General features: G+C 32.9%; 2 protein-coding genes across 3 annotated transcripts in view; one reads left to right on the top strand and one right to left on the bottom strand.

Moving 5' to 3' along the window:
- LOC111406155 overlaps positions 1-8374 on the top strand; it is a 9685-nt gene extending 1311 nt beyond the window's left edge. The window contains exons 2-7 of the mRNA XM_023035393.1: positions 4246-4354; positions 5891-6050; positions 6829-6977; positions 7110-7261; positions 7905-8019; positions 8105-8374. Coding sequence (XP_022891161.1) covers positions 4246-4354; positions 5891-6050; positions 6829-6977; positions 7110-7261; positions 7905-8019; positions 8105-8245 — 826 coding nt within the window. The 3' untranslated portion in view covers positions 8246-8374. The remainder of the gene's footprint in view (positions 1-4245; positions 4355-5890; positions 6051-6828; positions 6978-7109; positions 7262-7904; positions 8020-8104) is intronic.
- Positions 8375-12447: 4073 nt separating this feature from the next.
- LOC111407049 (CRC domain-containing protein TSO1-like) lies at positions 12448-14245 on the bottom strand. 2 transcript variants are annotated; one of them, XR_002705020.1, is made up of 5 exons: positions 13827-14245; positions 13281-13510; positions 13114-13188; positions 12849-13039; positions 12448-12727 (listed from the first exon to the last, which is right to left on the bottom strand). XR_002705020.1 is itself a non-coding variant. In XM_023036388.1 (4 exons), the coding sequence occupies exons 1-4, from the start codon at positions 13938-13940 to the stop codon at positions 12949-12951; spliced, it is 510 nt and encodes a 169-aa protein (XP_022892156.1). In that variant the 5' UTR covers positions 13941-14245; the 3' UTR covers positions 12448-12948. The 2 variants fall into 2 exon arrangements, 1 of the variants encoding a protein (XP_022892156.1); XM_023036388.1 differs by having other exon boundaries at positions 12448-13039.
- Between the last annotated feature and the right edge of the window lie 491 nt (positions 14246-14736).

Below are 14736 nucleotides of genomic sequence, written 5' to 3'. Positions count from 1 at the left end.
ATCCACCCCCCCCCCCCCCCAAATCACACATATGACTACTACATATTAGCATCCACACAATTAATAGGAGTCACTACTATTCCTATCTATGAACCATTTATAAATTTGCCAAACGGAGGCTTAATTTGTTGTTAATTATGGAATATTTTAATTTCAAATAAATAAACAACAAAATATATCACAAGACATAAAAGATCACCTTTTTGGAAACCAAGAATTTTTGAACTATTTTTCCCCCCCTCTCAATGAATTTTACCTTGGCGAGAGTTTGGTTAGAAGTTTAACACTTCCCATCCTGGGTGCAAGAGAAGGGTGTAAACTATAAAGTGCCTGTGCTGTTATTTTCTCTAGCAGAGGAGCACTGAAGTCCATATTGTATCATAATTCATAATTTATAGTCACAATGTTGTCGAATATATATTGTTCTCTTAGGCATCCTTTTCTTTGGATCAACTTGTACTTTTCCGTACAATATTATCTTCTTCTTTCTTGTATTCATTTATCAGTCACCTGACTGAAGTTGGCTGATCATTTTCATTTATATACTTCCCTTTTCCCATCAAAGCCTTGAAAGTTTCAAGTCAAGTTTGTCCTGATAATTTTGAGTATGACTAGAAATAAAGGTGACTTGCTAATGCTATCAGCCTGTCACTGCCCGTTGCCTTTTTTATTTTTTAGCTCTCAGATGGTCAAACCTAAGCGAACTAATTCTGTTAGTTATTTAACTCATTAACGTTATTTAGTAGGTAGGAGGGTCATCCGCTATTGATATAAATGGTATAAAAACTTTTGGGTAGCTATCATGGTTACTCATCTCCATTTATCGACAATGTGGAACATGTAAATAATGTAAATTGGAAATGCGAACTTACAAGACCTGGACAAAGTGAATCCAAATTTTAAGAGAGTAATTTTCACTATAATATGATCAATTTTATAGAGTATCTTTTAGGCTTGTTAATATTGAATCAAGTTTGAGAGGACAACATATTATCAGTTTACATCTTTTCTTCAATTTGCCCCCCACCATGTAGGCATGCTTATTATTATTTTTTTTTTCCCATCAAATCCTTACACGTACACAATATCATAAAACTTGAACTTGGACCTTTGCGTGCACTGATGTCATGTACAATTAGTCAATCTAAAAGTTTGAGTTGTTAGAGAAGATCACAGATATATCATTTAAATTTTGTCTTCAACCATTCAAAACTATACTAATTAAAAAAGTTTTGTTAGAGAAGACCCAAGGTATATCATTTAATTATTGTCTTTACCTGTTCAAAATTATAGTGAATTTTAGTTGAGTAAATGTTGCTGATGTTGCCGTTGTAACGACCCAAATTTTCTTCCTTTAGGTCATTAGAGCGTATTGTAAAATAAATGTTTTATAAAAGATAATTGTTCTTGAACTTAAAATAATAATAATTAAAAATAAATACTTTATCATAAACATTAAATTATTATTCGAAAATCTTTTTTCTTTTTTCTTTATTATACCACTAGAGACCTGTTCCAAACTTTAACACCTTACCTGAATGGGGGGAAATCATAGACAATGAGATAAAATCCCAATAAGTGGCCACATAAATTGTAATTCATATTTAAAATTTAGGAATTCTTAACGTACATAAAGAGACAGAGGGATTAAAAATCGAAGTTAGGTGGCCATAATCTCCATACATAATCATAACATCATAGGGAGACACGAGAATTAAGAATCGTACTTCGTTGCTATATTTCCCGTGCGTAACGCTACTAAACTCTAATCGTTTGAACTTAAACATATAGGACCTATCATATTCATAAATTGGAATTCTGTCTTTTAAAGTATGAAAAACGATTTAACATACAACGCAGGGACGAATCCAAGGGTTGAGTTCACTAGGGTGGACCAGCATTGAAAGCTTACTATTGACGGCCAACGTTCGTGATAGCGAGGTTGTTTATTAATATTTAATTAAATAATATTCAAAAAAATCGTACGGATTAGAGCTAAAAGAATTAGATAAACCACTAGAATTAGAACTATGTACGAATTTTCATTTTGGATGAAAAATCGTTCAATAATCTACAAAATGCTCTAATTAAATTTTAATTAAATAGGCAATATATATTAACAAAATGTCAATATTCAGTTTACAATTAAAGTTAATTAAATTAGCATTATTGTATTAACAAATTGAAATTATTTATGTGCTTATATCAATTTTATGTGCTTGTATGATTCCACTTTTTCGCAATCGCCTTTTTTTTGTGAACAAAAAGTGGAACCTTTTATTAATTAAATAAGTTTTATTGAAAGATTCCTTATGACATTAAGGTCAATTTTCCTACAAATTCATCCACCATTAATTCACCAAATTCTCAAATCAATTGATTTGAGGGGAAAAAATCAAGAAGAGGGACAAAGCATTAGTTTGAACGTTTCTACTTGCATTAGACCTGTAAAATTGAATATATATTATTTTGTTATATTATGTGCTAAAAATCAATAAGTCGTTTGATGGTAAAGTGGTCAATATGTTTAAGAAAGGTAGCAGTTTCGAATCACCTTCCTTGCATTCGTTTTGGTAAAAATTGTTGAAATACAAAAATTATGAAAAATATTGCTCTTGAAGAGTTTCGTACGTGACCTCCAATTCAATAATGGAATGGCTAAACAGCTGAGCTACCAGAGATTTATGTTGTTAAGATGAATTATCAAATATATAATTTAACAATTTTATCTATTATCAGGAAAAAAATTCTCCCTGGCAAACCCGCCCTAGCTGGCCGCCCTTGATACAACATATGACTACACTTACCTCATAAATTTGAAGATGATTTGATAAAATACGTACGGAAGAACTTGGACCTTAAACAACGTTTATGAATTATGTGTAGTGTGTGACAATCATAGTTATACACACACATATATAAGGGTACACATAATTATGGAAATCATATAACTTAAATCAATCAATCATAATTATATAGACGTACGTAAATTATAATAACACTATAATTTAAATCACTCATACATAGACGTAGTAATACTATATTTGAAATCAATCAGCCATAATTATACAAACATAGACGCACGTAATTATAGTCATCACATAATTTAAACTAATTAGTCATAATTATATATAATTACACATAGAGTAATCTTATTTGCAGGCGCTCACTGTTGTAGTCGTCCTACATGGCAGATATGTGGCAGTTAGTAATTAAATACATTAACGTGGTAGTTTTTTATTACTATATGTAATAAATTATTAACAGTCACATATATGTCACGTAGGACGATTACGGTAGTCGGCGACTGCAAATAGTATTATTCTTACACACATATATTAACATATATATGGTAGTTTACTTATTTAGTAAGTAATCTTCCTAATTTATCTCTCATGTGTAAAGAAGTTTACTTAATTCCATCCAATTTCTCAATATATATACACACACACACACGGTAGTTTACTTATTTAGAAACGAATCTTTCCATAATCAATAATATTATGACCCCGTTTGGTACACATTAATATAAAAATGAGATCGAAAAAATATAGCCGTTACGGGTCCCGCACAAGAGATAGAAAGTCAAATATGGTGATTTGATGTGATAGATAACGGTCATATTTTTCATTTTAATGGGCAAATAATTGAAAACAAATGGAGGTTATATACATGTATAGATCACGTAATTATAGTAATCATATAATTTAAATCAATCAACCATAATTATATACAATTATCTATATCAATACACATATACCATAAATATCATAAATATATAGTTTAGGAGATTGCACTTGTAGTCCCTCAACTATTGTTCGATGTGCAATTTGGTCCTCTAACTTTCATACTTTTAAACTAAGGTCCTAATTTTTCATAATTAACGATTATAAAAGATTTGGGGTATTATAGCCAAGGTAAATTCTCATAGCTGACAAAAAACTGATTACCAACTGGATAATAGAATGAGAACTATCAATTTTTATATTTTGATCACTTTGGAATACATTGTAAACTTGCAAATTTATATTTTTGTCTCTCCTTGCACACTCTTGTGTTTTGGATGATTGGTGTCTAATTTACGTGGAGTGTAAATAACCATTAATGTGTTTCTGTCAGTTGTTTGGTTGGTAAAATCCTTGTGCGTGGCCACATCTGTGTTTTTCAGGATTCCTGTGTTACCATTTCCTTTTTGTTAATTTTCCATCTTGTGTGTCTGGTTTCTCATATTCATGGTCTTGGCAGTGTTGATTTGAAGAGCATGCAAGCTGAGAATTCAGGCAATGTTATTCCTCCCACGTCACGTTCATCTAACTATATTGCGCTCAGATTTTGTGATCCCCCACTGCAAGCTGTAAGAGGAGTTTATATGCAAACATTCTACATATTTAGTCTTTGGACAATTAATTAGCCTATAATATTAGAAGTCGTAATTAGAATACAAGTTCTTTGTCACGATCTGGGAATCCTTGAGCAAGGAAGCGGGGGGACACTGAAACCTTACTGATGAATCAGCATTTGCTTCTACTCTATAGCCATTCTAGTTGCCTTGAGGATTTTAATTGGTATAAGCAGCATTGAAAATTTGTAACTGAATTTACTCAGTTGTGTACCTTTGTTGTGAATTTGTTTCCCTTTCTGTTTCCTGGCGCTACAAAGTCTTACAATGTGATTGATGAATGTACAGAGAATGCTATGGAATTTGTAGGCAGTGGATGAGATCTCTTTAACTAAATTTTAGAGTTAAGAGTTTATTTTAATCTGTATTTCACTGTGAAATACAAAAGAAATAAGAAATTCACTGGATTATTCTTTATGAGGACAAAGTTTACTAGCATGTCGTTTCTATTTTCTAGTTCTATTTAATAACATCACCAAGGATGCAAACTTGTTTATGGGAGCATGGATTTGCGAGAAGACGGGAAAGGGGTGGAGGAGGATGTATTATTGGAGTGGAAGATAAAGTCAATCTAATATTGAAATCATATTAAATAAAATGCAACCCTTATAGATGTCCCTTTATGCTTCACATGCCACATGCAATACACTTCTTATGCATCTCAGTAAATATGTTCAGTAACAACAGTACTACAGTTTGGAGTATAGGTATCACATAATTGCCTGAACTTTAAGAATGAGGAGAAAACTGCGGCCACATAATCAAGCAAATAACAGATTATTTTATTTAGCCTTTTCCAATTCTGGAGAACTGTTTAGTCATTTTAAAGTTGTATCTTTAAGCTAGCTTCCAAGTTCAGCCTTGCACAAAAGCCCCTTTCCGTAAAGTGCAGGAAGTTAGAAAATATACCCACTACCCTTTGTATGTTTCCCACTCTCGGGCGATGGGAGAAAGTACACTAAATTTTGGCATCATGGCAGTATCTTGCTTCACTGGAGTAGAACTGACAATTCTTTGTTTGGTGTTCATTATTTTCACTTAATTCTTGTGTATTCTCTCTTTTTACATTTTATGGTTCAAAAAGTGGGGGTTTAATAGGGGGCAATCCTTATCTTATTTGAATCCTTCCCCAAAAGGACTTGAACTTGTAAGGAGGTTAGAACGTTGACCACTAGGGCTAGTGGTTTAACTGTTTAGTATGATATCTTTGGAGTTGAGACGTATTCATGGTACATATGGTTATTAGTTAAATAAGCTTATTTATTCGACCTTTAAATTTCTGATTTAAGTCATTCCTTCAATCATGCCACCAAGCTAAATGTCTGTTTAAGAGTATGTATTCTTCTTCCTTAATGGCTTTGGATTGAGTAAGTGAGATTGCTTTTAGATCAAATACTATACTTAAAAGAGTGTGAAAAAAGTTCGAAGAACTTTGTTTCTGTTGAATTGTCTTGGTATATATGCCTTGTGGAAAATTAACAATTCTTTTAGGGAAGCGTATTTGAAGAGAATGCTGGTTGCTGTCGTTACATGGTTGTCTTCCAATATGGTTCAGCAGTCCTGTTCAATGTGGAGGATCATGAAGCTGAATACTACCTACAACATGTTAGACGATATGCTTCTGGATTGCTTTCTGAGATGAAGAAAGATGGTAGGGACTCCTTTTAGTTTCTTGTTTGTTTTGCTGAACATCTTATGGTCTTTGTGCATGTTTTCCTATTGCTTTGTTCATAGATACTTTTGTAACTTATCATGGCCAAGGAATCAAATGTCCGGGATGTGTACCTCTCTTGCAGACTTGAACGGTCAAAATAAGCTGAAGAGTTGTCTCTCCAAAGTGAATCTTTTATGTAGAAAAACATTTTTATGAACCGAAAGAAGTAACAAAAAGGATGCATGTAGCTAATCTCACATGTATTGAGAATAAGCCCTAGTTATACCATTGGTGAACGTAAATATTGCTTTTCTTTCTCTTATTGTCAGTCAATATGTCTCATGATGAAAGTCAAACCTGCCTGGTAAGCTCGAGAGAGGGACGGAAGAAGAGAGAGTAGAGATTTCTTTGGGAAAAACAATAGCAAAATGCTCGCTTAGGATACGGTTTAACATAAGTTCGGGAGCTGCCAATAATAGCAAGGCAGAAGGGGGAAAAAAAAAAAAAAAAGTGAAACTACCAAGTAAGGTTAAACCCAATTGCCAATTACTTATAAAAGGCCTAGTGCTTTCAACCTTCATTCTGCTGTTTAGAATAATATGATTATTGTGTTCCGTAGTTTGGTTCGTCTCACATTTATAAACATTGTTAAAAATTTGTATAGGATGACCGTTCACTTTCCTCTGTGTCTATTGTTTTTTTCACTTTTCAGATAACAATGTGAATTACAGAAATATCATATTCTTCTTTTCTTTTTCCTTTTTTTCCCCATCAGATTATGCCATAAAAGAGAAGCCATTGTTGGTAGACGATATGCAGGGAGGTCCAGATCACATTATTCTGAAAAATCTGGACCTAGATAGTATTCGCATAATTAGCAGCGTGCTTGGTCAAAGTATAGCGCTGGATTATTTTGTCTCACAGGTAAATGGTTGGTTATGTTATATTTTTCCAGTGTTATTCCGTGTTTCTGGGGATCTTTTAAAGGTATGTTGTACTATAGGTATGTGGTCTTAATAAGCATAATTGCGAGTTAAAAATCTCTCTCGGTTTTAGGTTGATGGTATAGTTGAAGAGTTCACAGATATTAATCGTGGTATGGAGAAAAGTGGTACTTTCACAATGGATCGGAAGAAGCTCTTTCAACTTGTTGGAAAGGCCAACTCAAATCTAGCTGATGTGATTCTCAAAGTCGGTCTTTTTGAGAGGTATTATTTCCCGTAGATGTTTGGTCAAAATCCAAAATGTGGTTCAGCATTTCTGCACATCACGAGGCATAATGGAAAGGGATTAATCCATTTTACTTCATGTTTTGTCTATACGAACCGGTTGAACATTTGAGATGACTGACTCGTACAGAAAAGACATGGAAAGAAAAGTGTAAATTCGATTTAGGATTTTCCAAATCTTTGCTGTTTTGCTCAAGTTTGACAATCTTCAATGGCCTTTACCTAGAGTTCAATTAGTGCTTGTGTGGTAGTGCTTCCTGTGGAATGTATGGATAAAAAGTGTGTTAGACGAACATAAATTATAGTTTAAGCTTTTCCAAACATGTCCATAGTAAGGTCGAGCTTTCTCAAGAATTTATTGACGCCAAGGGTCATTTGCATCGTGACCCTCTTTGAATAGATGTCCAAATAATCTGGTTCTAAATTCATTGCAGAAAATTTACTACTAGAAGTTTTTATCAGAGTTAAAGCATCTGTCCTCATTCAACTACTCAAGCAACTCTTTAGTGGTCTCTGAGAAATCATAGAATCAACTTGATTAGTTAATTTTAAGGTTTTACATGATATTTTACTTGTAAGATGATCTGCCAGTATCTGAAGTCTCTAACTTTTGATTGATCAGATCAGAAATAGCTTGGAGAGATGCAAAATATGGGCAGATACTGGACTACCTTCGAGAGGAATACGAGGTCGCCCAACGATTTGGAAATCTTGATTATAAGTTAAAATTTGTCGAGGTACGCATAATCTACAACCCTCTCTCTCTCTCTCTCTCTCTCTCTCTCTGTTGGAATATAATCATGAATTTCTTGTATTATGCAGCATAACATTCATTTTCTCCAAGAAGTGCTTCAAAACAGAAAGTCAGATTTTCTGGAATGGTGCATCATAGTTTTGTTGAGTATAGAAAATGTAATAGGGATATATGAGATTGTTCGTGGATCGACCGGAATTGCAATATGAAAATGAAAAGCGCAATTTTTATTTTTATTTTTTACTTTTTTGGGCAGCAATAATACAAATTATTATATAGAATATTATTTTGTCATCTTCGTATTTCTTTTTTCCTACTGATTATGTTTCGGTGGCCTCGCCCTTTGTGTATTCTATTTTGTCATATTAATAATTCCTTTTGTTAGCCTTTAGATTTTTCGTACCATTATATTTCATAGCATGCTAAGAAATTTATAGTTGCGAACAGTGTTTTAAATTGAACGCATATGCTTTGCATATACCCGCATATGTTTGATGTTTAATTCGAAATGACTCGCATATATGGTATGCGCGTGATAATGTGGTCAACCCATTTCGTTGATCGCTATTCACGCTTAAACGTCAATGCACACATATTTGAGTTAAAATTGTGTTAAAATTATCCTAATAAAGTCCAAATTTTTTTAACTTAAAAAAGGCAAATTGAACAAAAAAAAACTAATTAACACATCACCGGAGCCCATAAATTATATATAGTAATTTGTAGGGTTTTAAAGTCTAAAAAAAATTAAAATCAAAAATAAATTTTTTGAAGGGTTGTAAACTATTTATTCAAACCTACTTCTTTTTCAGTTTTACTCTAGTTTTATTAGCAATTGATGCTATTAATGAACAATTTTGGGTTATTTATACTGCGATGATGAGGATGAGGTTAATAATGATATCCTACTATTTATAGGAGGTAATGAAAATTCTTGAGTTGAAATAAAGGAGTCCCGATAAAGATGATTTTACATTGGATGACACTAAAGATAATTTGGATGAATAGGAGTTTGAATTGAAATTCAATAAAGAGTTAGACGATATTTAGGATTTTTAAGTTGATATTAACGCCTAATCTAATTATAGAAATTGTTTACCATGTAACTATAGTATTTATAATTTTGAGTATTACATTTGAAGAATATATATAAAGTTCAAGCAATTCTAGTATTTATGATTTTGAGCAATTTTTTTTATGTAAAATTTGAATAATATGTATAAAGTAAGAATACATATTTTATTTTTTATTTTTTTTAGAATATTGAAAATAATATTAAAAATTGAAAAATGTATAGGCACGCATATTCTTATAATGCTTGATATTCGATCGAAACAGTGAAACGTATTGTTATGCATTTCACATTTTAGAACTTGAGTTGAGAATAAGAAATCACGCTATTTATATTTACATTATACAACACTTTACATTTTACTTTTCTAATTGTTTTTCATTTATTTATCCCTTCATAAGTTAATATTTAATCAAGTCTTGTCACTTCGTGTTTTAAATAATTTTTTGTTCATTTTCACTTTTTACACATTTATATATTTTTATTACATTTATATATTATTATATTTAAATGGTCTATGAAAATTTCTCGAACAAAAGAAAAAAAAATGATTTTTAGCTACAAAATGACAACTAATATAAAATATTATCTTTATTTTTTTGTCAAACAAAAATAAAATATTTATCATCATTTTTAAAGAGAACAAATGGAAAAAATAATAATAATATTTATTAATTAAAGACAAAAATAAATAAACGGGACGATAAATTCCTGCCTCGTCCCCATCCGATCCTTCCCTGACATCCCATCCACCTTTAACCAAGTATGTGAACGGGACAATGTGACAAAACTACCCAACGAGACGAGGGTAGAAATGGTCAAACCATCCCATACTGCCATGTTGCCATCCCTACAATAACATCTAAGAGCATCTCCAATCATAAAGTAAAATTTATCTAAATTGTATCTTTAAAATGGTCGAAAATCTCTCGAATAGAGAAATGCAAAGGAAATTCAAATTGTATATTTTGACAGAAAATACAAATATATATAGATCTTTTTATATCTTTTTTTTTTTACATGCATTAAAGGCAAAAAGTGAATTTAGATCTTTTTATTATAACAAAATTTGAAATTAGATCCACCGGATGTAAATAATGATACAAAAGTAATTTGGAGATAGTAATTTACATATGATTTTATTCCAGTTGTTATTGTTGTAATCTAACAATATAAAAAATCAATTAAACAAAGCTACAAAGAAAAATCCACTCCAAAACTCAAAGATTAACTCACAAAGCCGAAAGAAATAATAAATTATTAAACATAGCATAAATGGGAAAATTTCAATTAAAAATCAATTCTTAAGAAAATTTATATAACAAATAATTCTTCATGATCTTGATTCTTGATAATCGGTCACTTTAAAAGCAGCAAGAAATTTGGATTCTGAAGAAATATTGAACTAAAAATATATTTTTTCTTGTTTGGTTACATTAAAGCTATAAATTTATACCGTATTTATAAAATCATTTAAATTTGAATTTTGATTACCAATAAAAGGGAAGAAAAGAGTATGAAAAATGAAATTTTAACATAACATAATTTTAGGGTCTACTGTGTACATTTTGATGCAAGCAAAAAGAGGAATTTGAAATGCTTGAATTCACTACTAGTTGTAAAGACTGAATTGAGAATCAGATCAACCTAATTGGTTCTCAATAAATGATTCCAAAGTAGACCCATTTAGTAGAGCAGTGGGAATCGAACCAACCGAGTCTATTTGGTTCCGGTCCGATTCCACCAGTTCCAGGAAGAAGTGCCCACGGCCCACCACTATATCTAAAAGTGCCAAACAATACTCTCTTTGTAAGTTATGTATAAAACGAGCCTCGCCCATTGCCCTCCACTCTTAGAGCCACATGGCCCAAGATACCCATCTAGGCCCGTAGCCGAAATCCCACAACTTGAATGGGGCGGTCCAGAATTAAATCTCGTCCAAGCCCTACTATCTGGGTCAGCCCAACATCTCAAACGTCGTCCAATTTTTTAAGATGATATGGAACACTAATGGCAACTTTAAAGTTAAAACAGAGAGTAAATTAGTTAATTAATTAAGATTTGATGTAAGATTAATCTATATAGAATGTATTAAGCCCTCGTTTGAGCCACATTCTTATAAAAATGAGAATGAAAAATATAGTCCTTATGGCTCCACATAAGAGATAAAAAGTCAAATATGGTGGTTTGATGTGATAGATAACGGTCATATTTTTCATTTTATGAGAAAATAATGGGGCTCAAACAGGATCTAAAAAAAGACCCATCCATCAATTGTTCATTCAAATTTTGACTGAAGAGGAGAAAATATGGGATATCTAAAATTATCTTCAACCTAAAAATTGATCTTAGTTCAAATTCATGAATTTAGACGATCGAAAAATATTATCACAAAAGGTGTTCCATATCATCGCATATGATAGATAAATAAGGCTAGACTCTATCTGTTTTCAAGGTATCATACACACACATAATATACTAGATATACAATGTAACCATTTGCTGCACATCACTTCTCATAGAATTCATACAAGAAGTTGATGGAATATACGACAGACAAATATACTTGAAATTTAAAAATATAATGCTATAAACCAATTTAAAATATACAGTAGTCATGTTATATAATATGAATAGGCTCGTCAATTTGAATGTACAAAATATAATGTATAATTCATCTGTTACCTACGAATTACTTTATAGTCTATTTTTATATATATATTTTGTAGATCACACTATTTTGACTTTTAAACTTCGAAGCCTCCACGAATTCTATGATGCAGTCCAAAGGAGTTGAATGACCCTAAAGGAGGACAAGAGTAAGATAGCTTTAACGAGAAGTTCACAACCGGCTGGCTACCTGCTCAGCAAGGATACTATCTACTACTTGAAGGGATTAAAGTAGTCACACTTCAATCACCCAAAGATTAGGAGAATCCATAAAATAATATGATATTTATAGAGTATTCTAATTTATATGTATACTGAGTGGATAACTGTTGAAAGCACCTAAATAGTAAGCCTCACCCCAAGAAAGTGCTCTCTTAAAATGGGCAATAGAAGTGGTTTCTGGGGACCAAACAAGGCCACCTGCAATGATGCATAAAAAGGAGAGGTTTTTATGCTGTGGCTCTCGAAGCCCACATCTGCTGCTTTCGAGTGTATTGGACCAAGGCCGTAACTCTCATCGTGGGGAATTCTTGTGGTTTATCACTCGTCTTATGTCAGCCAATGCCATTTATCACCTCAGTTTGAAAGAAAAATGGCAAACATTACAGGTAGCAACAAGAGAGCATCAACAATCGAAACATAAGATGCAATTACATCCTTCCTCAGGACTTGCATAGCACTTGGCATTATCAGGAAAAAACCATATACTGCAATCTTGTATTCTATCCTAGAATTCGCAATGAGTAAGCATATAAAAACAAAGAAAGTTAAGAAACAAGCAGGAGAAGCCTATATATTGAGATTTCATTGCTATACTATGCTATACTCTACTGGTGTCCATCTTCCAGCTTTGCAAATGAATTCTTGCTATTAATTGCATCTTGGTTCCATCATATTCCATCATACAAGTAACTGTGCGCGTCTTTCATTTAAGGTAAACGTTCCGTACCTGGTACAATTTTTACTAGCAGATGGCGTTAAACTAAAAGCCATCACAAGATAGTAACCTACAAAAATATGAAAAAACAAGTCCTGAACAACATCAAGAAAATACAGTTGCCTCAACTTACCTCTCGTTAGTTAATCATATGCGACCATTACGGAGCATCGCACGGTTTACTTCAAAAGCCAGAGGATCTTCAGAATTAACTTTTTGTCTGGCTTCAGAAACTACATCATCGAATTCTTCCTGGTTAAAGCATATCCTTTGCAAGAACAAGCTTCCTCACAATACCACTCACCAAAAAAGCACTGACATCTACTGCAGGAAAACAAATTACAGAGATGTAAGTGGGATGTTCAAATTAGAACGGGCAGAACTTTAAATTTACTTACAGATCCAAGCAACGAGTCTTGTCACAGCGGCAACGTTTGGAAATGGTATTATTCCCAGAATCAAAAGGATTCTTCCTGGAGAAATTGGAAACAGATAGATTCTAGTAAAAAATAGGGATGACCATTAGAACTCTTAGCTTGTAATATAATGGTAAATTGAAGCTTGCCTTTTCTTTTCTTGTTGCAAGCCACTGCCTGAAGGTTTGTGAACTTCTGCAGGAGGTTGCACCCGCCAGGCAATGTTAGCCCTTTGCTCACAACTAGGATTTGCTGGCGTTGATTCTGGGACCACTGAGTCTGCAGGAAAGGCAGAAGGACTTGAACTAATCTCATTACTGCCTGAAGGATTCTGAGCAGGTATATCTTCAGTATGGAGACTACTTTGGTGATCAACAGCCTAATCAAGAACCGAAAATATTTTAGCAAGATGCAGAAATTTCTGAAAATTTCTTTTTATAATGTCATACAAATATTCTTCTTGTTTGCAATTCCAAGTCCATTCGTAAAACCTATCATAATCTGCAGAATATTGGTGAGAGCTACCCAAGCAAAAATCAGAAATCCACCCCAAATTATCAAGAAAAATTATCTCAATTCACATACATTTCCCACGCCCCATTGCCAAACTCACATATATTATATATACACTATTTAATGTATCTATACACATATGCACGTTAATGTATGTAGCGATAAACAATATGTTTATGTACATCAGTAGTGTCAGAGTCAGGGGCGATGGCGGTGGGAGCAGTGTCAGAGTCAGTGGTGGTGATGGCGGCCGCTGCGGGGGCACCATCGCGGCTTGAAGATTCACGCAAATCCATTTTCAGAAATTTTTTATTGATTCCTCATCTGAGATCAAGAAATCAATTTCAAGAAAAAAAAAAAGTTGCGTAAGAGAGGATATGAGAAAAAATATGAAGGAAATATCAGTGTTTTAAATTGAGAGGGAAATTCTGTTACTGTGATTGGGCCAAAATTGTTGCTAGGCCCAAACACAGACTGACAAATCCAATAACAAACATCCATGAGAATGGTTCGATTCAATCATTTGGATACTATCAAGAACTCGGATCTTAATTTTCTCGATAAATAACCAAAACGGTAAATCTAATCGACCGTTAAGGGAATGGAGGGTGCAATGGTCGAAAACTCTCTGATTCTTAAATTAGCTCAAGTGCATAATTTCAGAGTGGGATTGATCTAAAACTATGTGCCATTTCGGAAGGAATTGATCCATTGGTATAGGGGCTTGGGATCCATCATCGCCCCCACTCACTTCAAGTAGCTATAACATTGCATATATGAGTTCTTTTCCTCACTCTTTATTAGTCAATTAGAGCGATATATGATGGTAATCATTATGTATATAATAGACCTTGAGCTTAGATTGTCTTATCAACGATTCTGATTGATGATTGAATTGACATTGCGTGTTCTCCGAAGTCTTTCTATTATAAATGTAATCTTGATTCAGATTTCTTAGTAATTAAACCCCTTACACCTTCGAATGGTGAAGATCAAGATGCAAATTCATTACACTCAATTATTTGCATTAAGCAATTCGTAGGATAACTTCAAAAATATGACCCAACAAAAGCTCGATCTTCTGTTATAAGT

Source organism: Olea europaea, chromosome 12 (assembly GCF_002742605.1).
Source record: "Olea europaea var. sylvestris chromosome 12, O_europaea_v1, whole genome shotgun sequence".
Taxonomy (NCBI): Eukaryota; Viridiplantae; Streptophyta; class Magnoliopsida; order Lamiales; family Oleaceae; genus Olea; species Olea europaea.
Note: the sequence above shows the minus strand (reverse complement) of the source record. Positions and strands in the feature narration are given on the sequence as shown.

Excerpts from the sequence above, each read along its gene's own strand:
- LOC111407049 (XM_023036388.1), bottom strand. The coding sequence starts at position 13,940 with ATGGATTTGCGTGAATCTTCAAGCCGCGATGGTGCCCCCGCAGCGGCC. Across the intron at positions 13,511-13,826 it reads CTGACTCTGACACTACTGAT|GCTGTTGATCACCAAAGTAG; the intron begins GTACATAAACAT and ends GTTCTTGATTAG. Across the intron at positions 13,040-13,113 it reads AAGACTCGTTGCTTGGATCT|TAGATGTCAGTGCTTTTTTG; the intron begins GTAAGTAAATTT and ends GTTTTCCTGCAG.